Source organism: Oncorhynchus mykiss, chromosome 7, assembly GCF_013265735.2.
Source record: "Oncorhynchus mykiss isolate Arlee chromosome 7, USDA_OmykA_1.1, whole genome shotgun sequence".
Taxonomy (NCBI): Eukaryota; Metazoa; Chordata; class Actinopteri; order Salmoniformes; family Salmonidae; genus Oncorhynchus; species Oncorhynchus mykiss.
In genome coordinates this window covers 87901198-87915916 of record NC_048571.1, presented here as the reverse complement: position 1 = coordinate 87915916, position 14719 = coordinate 87901198, and the positions used below count along the sequence as shown (strand labels likewise).

At 45.1% G+C, this 14719-nt stretch overlaps 1 protein-coding gene across 16 annotated transcripts in view; it reads left to right on the top strand.

The window, feature by feature from the left end:
• The window catches only part of slmapa (sarcolemma associated protein a), a 136997-nt gene that overhangs the window by 38111 nt on the left and 84167 nt on the right, over positions 1-14719 (top strand). For 15 of the 16 annotated variants that reach the window (XM_036984317.1, XM_036984313.1, XM_036984314.1 and 12 more), the window contains one exon: positions 8013-8049. In XM_036984317.1, the coding sequence (XP_036840212.1) occupies positions 8013-8049 (37 nt within the window). Of the gene's footprint in view, positions 1-333; positions 357-8012; positions 8050-14719 lie in introns of those variants that run through there. The other variant, XM_036984323.1, reaches the window with a different exon arrangement.

The window sequence follows — 14719 nt, the reverse complement described above, 5'->3', positions numbered from 1 at the left end:
CTTTTTTGTTCATGTGTAGACTAAGTTTGAGACAGATTAATGTAACTGAAATGACCAGGAAGGAAGTCCTGATGCTGTTTTTTCCAGCAGCATGTAGTAGACTAAAGTAGAGCAGTAGACTACACCAGAGTCACTGTTATCACAATGAGCCTGTAGGTTTTGTCTGTCTGTTTTGACTCTGTGCCATCACCGGTACAGCCCAGCTAGAACTGGAATGAAACCTGTTAGCACACTGGAGGGTAGTGTTGGGTCATGTCTTTTTTGACTCTGTGCCAGCACCGGTACAACACAGCTAGAACTAGAGTGAGACCTGTTAGCGCGCTGTGGAGTATAGCACAACTCCGGTAAGCGGCCAGGTAAGTCTGACTAGGGCAATGGGCTAGTTTAATATCGTGAGATGCCCATGAAATGTAAAGGTGAACCAACTGTTGGCAGGATAGGAAGGGGAAAGTTGAACTTTCACAACAATCTCGTTCCTTTTGACATAATTATTACTAATACATAAAAATAAAGGTCTTTTAAAGGAGCAAAATCAAACCTATTTAGTCTTTTTTTTAATTTGTATATTATCACGAAGGTAAACATCTGTCTTACAGTGGAGTTAGAGATTTCAGGCGTGAAAATCGTCTGGAAAGAGGAGCTTCATAAACAGATGAAGATTATGTCTCCAGTTGTGATTCTATAACGGTGTCATGATGGAAACTTAACCGTATCTTAACGTCACCATATTTTATTCATGCAAATCATGAACCTGATTTGATCTAGGAAATGGGGAGGAAGTGTTCTGGGTTGCCATGGAGCTTGTGAAACACTTAAGGTTAGGGTGTGTAAAGGGGACTTTCAAGTGAACAAAAGAGAAGCGCAGTCACAGATATAGTCTCATAAATAATTTAGTTCTAATTACAAGTTGCAACAGGGAGACTCCTCTCAGTACAGAAGCAGAGAAAATGTCTAATGGGTGTCCTCTGACAAGGCATTGTGTATATATTAAATCAGACAGCACCAAATGTTCTCTAAACATCAGCCAAAGAGGCTGTACAATGTCACATCAGCTGATACACAATCACAGTGTCACAGACATTATCAGTGTGTCCCCGGCCAAGTCTGGAGGCCGGCATTAACGTTCAACACTGGCAGACATTTGATACTGGCAGTTAAACTAGTCAAAGGTTGAACATCAGTTACTGGAGACTAATCAATATCAAATCATTCCCATTTAAACTGTTTGTGTGTATATACTGTCATACAATATTTTCTAGTAGTCTAAATCAGTGTTTCCCGTTTCTTAGCTCATGGCTCGTTCCTCCTGAGTTGCAGTATAGAACTAGGTGGGAAGTATTCAGCAGACGCAAAAAAGAGAATTACTTAGTGCAGCGACAACGTCCCCTCAGTGACCGTAAGCACATGCCATGCAGGCTAGAACTGACGCTTTCAAAATGGCGGGACACTAATCTGGACGCTTAAGAAATCCTATATGACTTCCGCCGAGCCATCAAGGCGTCAACACAGGACTAACATTGAACCCTACAACACCGACTCTGACTGTCAACGGATGTGGCAGTTCTTGCAAGCTATCGCGGATTGCAAAAGGAAACCCAGCCACGATCTGCCGAGTGACGCGAGCCTACCTGACGAGCTAAGGCAAGCAACACTGAACCATGCATGAAAGTACCAGCTGTTACGGACGGCTGATTTCGCTCCATGAAATGCTTTAAAAGGCTGGCCATGGCTCACATCAACACCATCATCCCAGACACCCTGGACCTACTGCAATTCGCCTACCGTCCGAACAGATCCACAGATGACACAATATTTATTGAACTCCATGCTGCCCTCTCTGATCTGGACAAGAGGAAGAAAATGAGTGCTGTTCATTGACTACAGGTCAGCATTCAACGCCATAGTGCCCTCCAAGTTAATCACTCAGCTCAGGACCTGGGGACTAAACACCTCCCCCCTGCAACTGGATCCTGGACTTCCTGACGTGCCACCCCCAGGTGGTAATGGTAGGCAACAATGCATTCGCCATCCTCAGCCTCAACATGGGGGCCCCTCAGGGGTGTGTGCTTAGTCCCTTCCTGTACCCCTGTTCACCCACGACTGCGTGGCTCCGCAGGACTCCAACACCAAGTTTGACATAATGGTGGTAGGAATGATCACCGGCCCTCAGGCAACCTACAGGGAGGTCGGAGGCCTGGCATTATCTATCCTGTTGTCTAGTGACTTTACCCCTACCTACAGTATACTGGTGCTACTGTCTATCTATCCTTTACCCCTACCTACAGTATACTGCTGCTACTGTCTATCTATCCTTTACCCCTACCTACAGTATACTGATACTAGACCAACTTCTCCCTTAATGTCAGCAAGACAAAGAAGATGATGGTGGACTACAGGAAAGCGAGTTGAGAGCTTCAAGAGTGGGTGTGGAGTACTGCCCAGTAGGTCACTGGGGCTGAGATTCCTGCTGTCTAGGACCTCTATACCAAGTGGTGTCAGAGGAAGGGACAAAATATTGTTAGACTGTTCTCTCTGCTTCCACACAGCAAACGGTACCCAATTAATTTAAATAAATGGTCAAATAGGCAACCCATCCCTTATGGGATTAATATACACATTAACAAACATAACGATAATTCACTATGGTAATTAAATGATAACAAACCGGACCCTGAACAGCTATCCCCACGCCATAAGTCTGCTAAATGGACCCAGACTACCTGCATTGACCCTTCTATTTTACAAACTCCCTCACTGACATATATATATATATATATACGCATAATGTGCGCACATGCATACTGATGCCACACACTTTCACACTCAACACACACGGTGCTTTACGCCTACATACAGTATACTGCTGCTACTGTCTATCCTTTACCCCTACCTACAGTATACTGCTGCTACTGCCTATGCTTTACGCCTACATACAGTATACTGCTGCTACTGCCTATCCTTTACCCCTACCTACAGTATGCTACTGCCTATTCTTTGCCCCCTACCTACAGTATACTGCTGCTACTGTCTATCCTTTACCCCTACCTACAGTAAACTGCTGCTACTGCCTATTCTTTACCCCTACCTGCAGTATACTGCTGCTACTGTCTATCCTTTACCCCTACCTACAGTATACTGCTGCAACTGTCCTTTACCCCTACCTACAGTATACTGCTGCTACTGTCTATTATTTACCCCTACCTACAGTATACTGCTGCTAGACCAACTTCTCCCTTAATGTCAACAAGACAAAGAAGATGATGGCGGACTACATGAAAGCGAGTTGTTATTAGCTGTTATTAGCTGGTGGTACTCTCTGTATCTAGCCACGTTATTAGCTGGTGGTGCTCTCTGTATCTGGCCACGTTATTAACTGGTGGTGCTCTCTGTATCTAGCCACGTTATTAGCTGGTGGTGCTCTCTGTATCTAGCCACGTTTTATTAGCTGGTTGTGCTCTCTGTATCTAGCCACGTTATTAGCTGGTGGTGCTCTCTGTATCTGGCCACATTATTAGCTGGTGGTGCTCTCTGTATCTAGCCACGTTATTAGCTGGTGGTGCTCTCTGTATCTAGCCACGTTATTAGCTGGTGGTGCTCTCTGTATATAGCCACGTTTTATTAGCTGGTGGTGCTCTCTGTATCTGGCCACGTTATTAGCTGGTGGTGCTCTCTGTATCTAGCCACGTTATTAGCTGGTGGTGCTCTCTGTATCTAGCCACGTTATTAGCTGGTGGTGCTCTCTGTATCTGGCCACGTTATTAGCTGGTGGTGCTCTCTGTATCTAGCCACGTTATTAGCTGGTGGTGCTCTCTGTATCTAGCCACGTTTTATTAGCTGGTGGTGCTCTCTGTATCTAGCCACGTTATTAGCTGGTGGTGCTCTCTGTATCTAGCCACGTTTTATTAGCTGGTGGTGCTCTCTGTAAATAGCCACGTTTTATTAGCTGGTGGTGCTCTCTGTATCTGGCCACGTTATTAGCTGGTGGTGCTCTCTGTATCTGGCCACATTATTAGCTGGTGATGCTCTCTGTATATAGCCACGTTATTAGCTGGTGGTGCTCTCTGTATATAGCCACGTTATTAGCTGGTGATGCTCTCTGTATATAGCCACGTTATTAGCTGGTGGTGCTCTCTGTATCTAGCCACGTTATTAGCTGGTGGTGCTCTCTGTATATAGCCACGTTATTAGCTGGTGGTGCTCTCTGTATATAGCCACGTTATTAGCTGGTGATGCTCTCTGTATATAGCCACGTTATTAGCTGGTGGTGCTCTCTGTATATAGCCACGTTATTAGCTGGTGATGCTCTCTGTATATAGCCACGTTATTAGCTGGTGGTGCTCTCTGTATCTAGCCACGTTATTAGCTGGTGGTGCTCTCTGTAAATAGCCACGTTATTAGCTGGTGGTGCTCTCTGTATATAGCCACGTTATTAGCTGGTGGTGCTCTCTGTATATAGCCACGTTATTAGCTGGTGGTGCTCTCTGTATCTGGCCACGTTATTAGCTGGTGGTGCTCTCTGTATCTAGCCACGTTTTATTAGCTGGTGGTGCTCTCTGTATCTGGCCACGTTATTAGCTGGTGGTGCTCTCTGTATCTGGCCACGTTATTAGCTGGTGGTGCTCTCTGTATCTGGCCACGTTATTAGCTGGTGGTGCTCTCTGTAACTAATCGTATCACTAATTTATATTTTTTTTGTTGGAAAAGGACCCGTCAGCAAGCATTTCACTATTTATACCTGTTTTACAAAAGCATGTGACAAATATAAAAATATTTGATTTGAACAGCATCCTGTGTACAGCGTTATAGTTTATTTGCCATGTCACAGCAGCCAGCCCAATGACCTCTCACCTCGAACAGATTTAGGGCCTATAGTTAGACCTTGATTATAAACGGACTGTGATGTAGCGTTGCACAACTAGCTTAGTCAGTACTAGAGCTCATTGTCATTCACTCTGCCACTAGTGTTGAGGCCTCTGCCTGCCCCTGGACGGTTGAGGCAGGCAGTGTGGTTTACACTACAGTTGATGGTGTGTGTGGAGTAAGAGCAGCATCTATAGTGTGTTTACATAATGGAGTGTTTGTCTCTATTTAAGATGTGGTTTTGTGTGTGTGTGTGTGTGTGTACAGTAGAGCTTTTGTCCTCTCTGTGGATGATGTAAGTTCCACAGTAGTACATTCGTTTGAGGAGCAGGAAACCATGTCATCTTTCTAATAGGCTCACAGTTACACTCAGAACATGGCTCCCTGCACGGTCCCAAGGTGACCCAGACACCTGGTTCTCTACTCGGTACATGGCACGGTCCCAAGGTGACCCAGACACCTGGTTCTCTACTCGGTACATGGCACGGCCCCAAGGAGACCCAGACACCTGGTTCTCTACTCGGTACATGGCACGGTCCCAAGTTGACCCAGATGCCTGCTTTATTCTAATCTCCATCCTAATCCATAGTCTATATGACCAGAGAGAATGCGTTTGAATTAAATGACCCCATTTTTTTTTTTTTTGACTGGTCAATGGTTTGGTTGATTGGCTGATGGTCGACCCAAGATTTCTTTAGTCGAGCAATGGTAAATATCTAAAATGAATAATAATATGGCCCATGAAAGGAATGTCTGATTCACACCTATCTGAGTGGACAAATCCATTTAGAGGCAGCGGGGGTCGTACACCAGTATCACCAGTTGTCCATTTCACTGTTTTTATTACCTTTTTAGAATCTACAATGTTTGTTTGGTTACGTTCATTTTTGTTAACGCATTCAATATATTTATTACAGTCTTGTCGTAAGAGTGGACATGTTGTTTGCAGAGCGCACAACCGTAGTCTACACTTGGTTTGTTTTAATTCTATTTTTATGATTTGTCACTTGTGTGGAGCCGCTCCTGTCAGTATAGAAGTAGGACTAGTCTACCTGGCCTGAGCGCAAATGTTGGCCTATAAATCTAGGCCTGTAACTACTCCCATTTGGGGATTTGATACTATTTTAATATTGTCTTAACTCACTTATACAATGTTGCCTGTTTGCTAGCACGATTGGGCTGGACCAGGTTAATAGTTGATACAATGTTTCTAGTTCCTTGCAGACAGGCCATGTGTAGCCAATGTGATTTTATAGGATATTTATTTTTATCAGAATATTTTCTACCTGCAGGCTGCAATGTTTTTATTTGTTGGCTTTTATTGTAGGCTATTTTTACATATTGGCAATAGTTACTTTGAGATTTGTATCATTTTAATTTAGAATTTTTAGTAACCACATTTATTTTGAGATATGAAAACTTTATTATACATGAAACTGTTCAATGAAAATGTCCATATGAAAATCCTAACTGGCACGCAGATCAGTAAAAATGGTAGGAGAACTTGGCACTGGAAAAGGTTGCTGAACGCTAACAGCAGCTGGTGGAAGGTTCTTCTTCTTCTGGCTAGGTTATATTGATCTCTGGCACTCTCATTTTTAGTCATTCGTGTCTTAAATTTTAATCACAGTGCTTAAAGCATCAGACAAGCTCCGTAGCGAACATATAGTTGATTTTATTCAAACATAGGGTGTCTCTATATGGTGTCTCTATATGGAGAAATACACTTTTTTAAATTTTTAATTTAGACCAATCGATTGGTCAACCGATATTCTTTTGTCTAGAACAGCCTTAGGATAAATGAATTATTTTATGAGTCACTCGGCCAGACATACTCAACTGGCGAGCCGCTGTCTGAATCCAGACCCACTACGTACCGCGGGTACTGAATTCTTTATTTTGTAAAAAAAAACTCAACTTATTGCTGTTGAAGTTGTAACAGTAGAATGGATTCACAAGGTGCAATATTGTGTTTAGTGCACGGAGTTTGTCCTCATGTTGTTCACTGACAGACCTTAGAACTATTTATAGTTACTGAGCTTTAACATGCTAAATGTCCTCCGCCAGCAAGGGGTGTGAAGAGTTCGGGGGTCGCGGGGGTTCTACACCGATGAATCCGTGTCCATCCGGACCTTTGCCTTCTAGGAAATTTGTGTGAGCTGATAGCCAAATAGTCCCTGAGTACTGCTGTACTAGGCTGTGCGCTGCGGTCACTGACACTGCACCAACAATACCCACACATACGCCCTAGGGTTGGTGGTATCCAGATTTTCATAGCGTTTCTGTACCGGGGTGTGTACGGTAGAGGGCTGCATTTCCGCGGGTCCCGACACAGATCATTTCTCATGCTGTGAGCCGGCGGTCAGACGGACGACTGAGATGAGAATATTTCTCCTGTCCCGTAGATTATTTGTAAACTGAGATCTTTCTGTTTTGTTTTCCGTTAGACCTACCCTAGGTATACGCATTGGCTGATATAGCCCAGTAATACAGATGGCTTAATATAATGGGCCACGGGAGAATCTCTGGTAATTGAATCTATATTTCTTGAGTTCTTTTTGCGAATTTGAGATTGCCTTTATGGCGCAACATTGCTCGGAAAAGTGAGCTTTGTCACATGTGCCAAAAATAACATAGCGGGACTGTGGTTGGGTTTGGGGCCAGTTCATGCGCTAGTGGGCGGGAGTCCGACACAGCCCAGCGGGTGCAGGCGGGGTGCAGTATGGATAGCCACTTAGCCACTTGCTATCAAGTTAGCAAACCAAATGTATAGCTGGACTCCTGAGCTGGATATCATTTATTTGACACATCTTAGATTTCTTGTTGTTATAAGCGTAGCACGGACCACCCCCCCCCCCCCCCCCCCCCCCCCAGCCCCCATGAGGCCAAAATATATACAAGTTATTTATTTCATTAAAACACGATTGAAAGTCGTACAGTCTGTATTTCGAAATAACCCTGCCTACAGTATATAGCCCAAACCTAATGTTACTGTGCTGACCTCTGTCAATCAATAACAGCACCGAGGTCAATGACTTCCTGCTCTATTTACCTGTTCTTCCATTGGACTGGCAACTTTTTAAAATAGTTTAACTATTTATTGACTGTTGTATGAACTGAACTCTGACTCCTGACCTCTGTCCTCTCCACAGTGTCATCCAAGCACCGTTACCACTTCCTGTTGATAAGGTAAGGGTTGCAATGCATTCGTGTGTGTGTGTGGGGGCTGTTATTTTAACCTCAGGGTTGCATTTAGGGTTAGACTTGGGGTGAGAGTTTGGGCTTGTGGCATGCTTCCCAACCAAAACAGTTCATGCTCATACACTACATAGTCAAATCAAATGTATTTATAAAGCCCTTCGTACATGAGCTGATATCTCAAAGTGCTGTACAGAAACCCAGCCTAAAACCCCAAACAGCATCAATGCAGGTGTAGAAGCACGGTGGCTAGGAAAAACTCCCTAGAAAGGCCAAAACCTAGGAAGAAACCTAGAGGAACCAGGCTATGTGGGTTGGCCAGTCCTCTTCTGGCTGTGCCGGGTGGAGATTATAACAGAACATGGCCAAGATGTTCAAATGTTCATAAATGACCAGCATGGTCTAATAATAATAAGGCAGAACAGTTGAAACTGGAGCAGCAGCACAGCCAGGTGGACTGGGGACAGCAAGGAGTCATCATGTCAGGTAGTCCTGGGGCATGGTCCTAGGACTCAGGTCCTCAGAGAGAGAAGGAGAGAATTAGAGAACGCACACTTAGATTCACACAGGATACCGAATGGGACAGGAGAAGTACTCCAGATATAACAAACTGACCCCAGCTCCCCGACACATGAACTACTGCAGCATAAATACTGGAGGCTGAGACGGGAGGTGTCAGGAGACACTGTGACCCCATCTGAGGACACCCCCGGACAGGGCCAAAGAGGAAGGATATAACCACACCCACTTTGCCAAAGCACAGCCCCCACACCACTAGTCAATAGTATATGCAGTAGAGGTCGACCAATTAATCGGAATGGACGATTAATTCGGGCCGATTGCACTCCACGAGGAGACTGCTTGGCAGGCTGACTACCTGTTATGCGAGTGCAGCAAGGAGCCAAGTTAAGGTGCTAGCTAGCATTAAACTTATCTTATAATTATTATTTTTTTTTTTTAAATCTTAACATAATCACTAGTTAACTACACACGGTTGATATTACTAGTTCATCTAGCATGTCCTGTGTTGCATATAATCGCAGCCTACTTCTCCAAACGGGTGATTTAACAAGCGCATTCGCGGGAAAAAAGCACTGTCGTTGCACCAATGTGTACCATAAACATCAACGCCTTTCTTAAAATCAATACACAAGTATATATTTTAAACCTGCATATTTAGTTAAAAGAAATTTATGTTAGCAGGCAATATTAAACTAGGGAAATTGTCACTTCTCTTGCGTTCATTGCACGCAGAGTCAGGGTATATGCAACAGTTTGGGCCGCCTGGCTCGTTGCGAACTAATTTGCCAGAATTTAATGTAATTATGACATAACATTAGATAAAATATGGAACGGTTACGTATTTCACTGAAAGAATAAACGTATTGTTTTCGAAATGATAGTTTCCGGTTTTGATCATATTAATGACCAAAGGTTCGTATTTCTGTGTGTGTATTATATTATAATGAAGTCTATAGTTTGATAATTGATAGAGCAGTCTGACTGAGCGGTGGTAGGCAGCAGCAGGCTCGTAAGCATTCATTCAAACAGTACTTTACTGCGTTTGCCAGCAGCTCTTTGCAATGCTTCAAGCATTATATATATATATATATATCAGCTTTTTTGGTCCTCCAATCAGTATCGACGTTAAATCATTATCGATCGACCTCTAATATGCACATCTGCTCACAGAATACCTCATTCCAAAATCATCAGCATTAACATTACTGCTACAACAGCCTCTACTCTTCTGGGAAGACTTTCCGCTAGATGATGGAACATTGCTGCTATAACAGCCTCTACTCTTCTGGGAAGGCTTTCCACTAGATGTTGGAACATTGCTGCTATAACAGCCTCCAATCATCTGGGAAGGCTTTCCACTAGATGTTGGAACATTGCTGCTATAACAGCCTCCATCCACTCTTCTGGGAAGGCTTTCCACTAGATGTTGGAACATTGCTGCTATAACAGCCTCTACTCTTCTGGGAAGACTTTCCACTAGATGCTGGATCATTGCTGCTATAACAGCCTCTACTCTTCTGGGAAGGCTTTCCACTAGATGATGGAACATTGCTGCTATAACAGCCTCTACTCTTCTGGGAAGACTTTCCACTAGATGTTGGAACATTGCTGCTATAACAGCCTCCACTCTTCTGGGAAGACTTTCCACTAGATGTTGGAACATTGCTGCTATAACAGCCTCCACTCTTCTGGGAAGGCTTTCCACTAGATGTTGGAACATTGCTGCTATAACAGCCTCCACTCTTCTGGGAAGACTTTCCGCTAGATGATGGAACATTGCTGCTATAACAGCCTCCACTCTTCTGGGAAGGCTTTCCACTAGACGTTGGATCATTGCTGCGGGAACTTGCTTCTATTCAGTTACGAGCGTTAGTGAGGTCGGGCGATTTAGGTCTGGCTCGCAGTCGGCATTCCAATTCATCCACAATCTCAACATACCATTTCTGTATGGACCTCTCATTGTGCACAGGGGCATTGTCATGCTGAAACAGGCAAGGGCCTTCCCCAAACTGTTGCCACACAGTTGTCAGTACAGAATCATCTAGAATGTCATTGTATGCTGTAGCGTTAAGATTTCCCTTCACTGGAACTAAGGGGCCTAGCCTGAACCATGAAAATCCGCCCCAGACCATTATTCCTCCTCCACCAAACTTTACAGTTAGTATTATGCATTCGGCAGGTAGCGTTCTCCTGGCATCCGGCAATCCCATATTAGTCCGTTGGACTGCCAGATGGTGAAGCGTGATTCATCACTCCAGAGAACACATTTCCACTGCTCCAGAGTCCAATGGCGGCGAGCTTTACACAATTCCAGCCAGTGTTTGGCATTGCGCATGGTGTTAGCCTTGCGGCTGCTCGGCCGTGGAAACCAATTTCATGAAGCTCCCGACGAACAGTTCTTGTGCTGAGGTTGCTTCCAGAGGCAGTTAGGAGCTCGGTAGTGAGTGTTGCACCCAAAGAGAGACCATTTGTATGTGGACACCCCTCCAATTCATGGAGGGGAAATTGCAGAGACGCTGGAGTCTGACCCAACCACTTGTTCAAAGAAGTGGGGTAGGTTTGGCGAACAGTTTGTCAAGGCAAGAAAAGAAACCAGGGCCTCCGTGAAGATACCAGTGGAAAGACTACTTCAGATATGTTGCTGCTGGCTTGTTCAGCACGTGAAGCATGGGAAGACTGAAAGCAGCATGCAGTCTTCATCAAAGGATTGGGGTATGTTGTATTTTCTATTTTAGTCGACGAAAAGTAGCCATATTCTGCTAAATATAGCTAGCTCTAGCTACTTTGCAGGCTAGCTAGCCTAGCAGGATACTTGTGCAGAGCAAGCAACCAAATTAACCTAAAGATCTTTACAACTTTTTATCAAACATTTTGTCAGAAAGAATCATAAGCTTCCCATGTTGGTTACACCAAAGTCGAAGTTTGGTTTCAAGGTCCAGCTAGTCAAAATGTTGCAACCGTTTGAGCAGAGTTGAGTAGGCCTGGCCAAGCTATTATTCTCAACTCTGCTCCAACGGTTGCAAAATTATATGGTCTATTGTCGTCTCAGTTAATGATATCCCATGTTCATTGATCGGTTTGCATATGTGTAATAAGTAGCCCTCTACCTTTTTTATTTTTCAAGGCACAAACAGGTGAATGGAGACCACACCTGGTTTTGTTTTCTGCCCCCCAAGCACTACCATCACTGCCTGTTCAACTGTCCCCAAGTCCATCTCCCACACTGAGCTGCAGTGCAGAATTGGAAACAATCTCCATGTGGGACCTGGTAAGTAATATCCTGGGCCCATCTCCAAGACCTATTCCACTGGCTTGCTCCTCATCCACTCCACAGAGCAGTAGCAGCAGGGCTGTGAGCTCCTCACCCACTCCACAGAGCAGCAGTAGCAGCAGGGCTGTGAGCTCCTCACCCACTCCACAGAGCAGCAGTAGCAGCAGGGCTGTGAGCTCCTCACCCACTCCACAGAGCAGCAGTAGCAGCAGGGCTGTGAGCTCCTCACCCACTCCACAGAGCAGCAGTAGCAGCAGGGCTGTGAGCTCCTCACCCACTCCACAGAGCAGCAGTAGCAGCAGGGCTGTGAGCTCCTCACCCACTCCACAGAGCAGCAGTAGCAGCAGGGCTGTGAGCTCCTCACCCACTCCACAGAGCAGCAGTAGCAGCAGGGCTGTGAGCTCCTCACCCACTCCACAGAGCAGCAGGGCTGTGAGCTCCTCATCCACTCCACAGAGCAGTAGCAGCAGGGCTGTGAGCTCCTCACCCACGCCACAGAGCAGCAGTAGCAGCAGGGCTGTGAGCTCCTCACCCACTCCACAGAGCAGCAGGGCTGTGAGCTCCTCATCCACTCCACAGAGCAGTAGCAGCAGGGCTGTGAGCTCCTCACCCACGCCACAGAGCAGCAGTAGCAGCAGGGCTGTGAGCTCCTCACCCACTCCACAGAGCAGCAGGGCTGTGAGAAGGGAGGAAAGAGCTGCAGACTCAAACCTTGACACATCACTGGCAAAGGCATTGCAAATGATTTAAAGACAGATCTCAATCTGAAGAACGTCACGCACCGGAGCCACCAGCTTATCCCTGAGGTAAATAAATACAAATAATTTCCCTCTACTCTGATCCCCTTCTCTTCTGTTGTCCTTTTTTCCCCTCTCCTCACCATGTACACTGTTCTCCAGACACTCCTAATGTCTTCTTCTCCTCTCCACAGGGCCCTGGCACTTATAGCTGATTTCATGGATGAGCTCTCACCAAAAGTCCAGAGGAATTCTATCAACAACTGCATGAGATCGTGCATGACATGTCCGAACGACTGGGACCCCAGTGAAATTAACAACTTCTTCTGTTGTTGTTCAGACATCTCAGGAGTCAGACACTGTTTTACTATTGTTTCCAAAATATTTCTAGTCCTCATAAATATTTGTATCAACACTGAAACTTTTGTAAACTAACGTTTGTTGTTTACATGTCTGGTCATAGCAGACTGGTGTATTGCATTTGACTTTCAGAAGCCAGAATAAAGATGTATTTTTGTGTGCTGAAAAAGCTCTGTTGGCTTCTTCTTCGCAATACAAGATGATTGAATGCGTTCTATTTGAGCATCAGGTGCTGATAACATAGAGCTGCCAGCCACAGACTGATAATGTAGAGAAGAGCTGTGAGCCACAGACTGATAACGTAGAGAAGAGCTGTGAGCCATAGACTGATAACGTAGAGAAGAGCTGTGAGCCACAGACTGATAACGTAGAGAAGAGCTGCCAGCCACAGACTGATAACGTAGAGAAGAGCTGCCAGCCACAGACTGATAACGTAGAGAAGAGCTGCGAGCCACAGACTGATAACGTAGAGAAGAGCTGCCAGCCACAGACTGATAACGTAGAGAAGAGCTGTGAGCCACAGACTGATAACGTAGAGAAGAGCTGCGAGCCACAGACTGATAACGTAGAGAAGAGCTGCCAGCCACAGACTGATAATGTAGAGAAGAGCTGTGAGCCACAGACTGATAACGTAGAGAAGAGCTGTGAGCCATAGACTGATAACGTAGAGAAGAGCTGTGAGCCACAGACTGATAACGTAGAGAAGAGCTGTGAGCCACAGACTGATAACGTAGAGAAGAGCTGCGAGCCACAGACTGATAACGTAGGGAAGAGCTGCGAGCCACAGACTGATAACGTAGAGAAGAGCTGTGAGCCACAGACTGATAACGTAGAGAAGAGCTGCGAGCCACAGACTGATAACGTAGAGAAGAGCTGCCAGCCACAGACTGATAACGTAGAGAAGAGCTGCCAGCCACAGACTGATAACGTAGAGAAGAGCTGCCAGCCACAGACTGATAACGTAGAGAAGAGCTGCCAGCCACAGACTGATAGCGTAGAGAAGAGCTGCCAGCCACAGACTGATAACGTAGAGAAGAGCTGCCAGCCACAGACTGATAACGTAGAGAAGAGCTGCCAGCCACAGACTTGACAGGTTTTCTTCTACTGGTGGTGTAGTTCAATCAAATGTAAATTACTGAACACTGACGCCATAGAATCGGGTTTCATTTTATTAACAAGATTCAAATTCTACTTTTTTTTATTCAATGTATTTTGGTTTACAGTGCACACAAAGAACTGAGTCTGTGAGCAGTCCAAAAATCTGATTGGCTGGCTTTGGGTTGAGTTGTCATCTTCGAACCATGTTTTCCTTCCATGGCACATGTCTGAGGGGGGGGGGGGATCTGAGATTGTTGTCCCCTGCCACAACCCTCCACTCTCCAGGTTGGTAGTTGGCAGAAGGGATGGGTGTGTCAGCAACAGCGGGAGGCACGTAATCTTGCGTTTTGCTCATGAGCTTCATCCGTGGAGGGCCACACATGCCCTTAGCCTTTTGTAAGGGGTACAGTCAGACGTTCATGAAAACTCATCCTTACATCCATGTAGGCTTTTGGAATATGGTTCCTGGAAAATGTTCTGTCCGTCTTTATCTACAGTGCCTTCGGAAAGTATTCAGACCCCTTGTCTTTTTCCAGATTTTGTTACATTACAGCTTTATTCTAAAGTGGATTAAATAACATTTTATCAATCTACACACAGTACCCCATAATGACAAAGCAAAAACAGGTTTTTAGAATTTTTTTGAAGATCTATTTAAAATAAACATACCTTA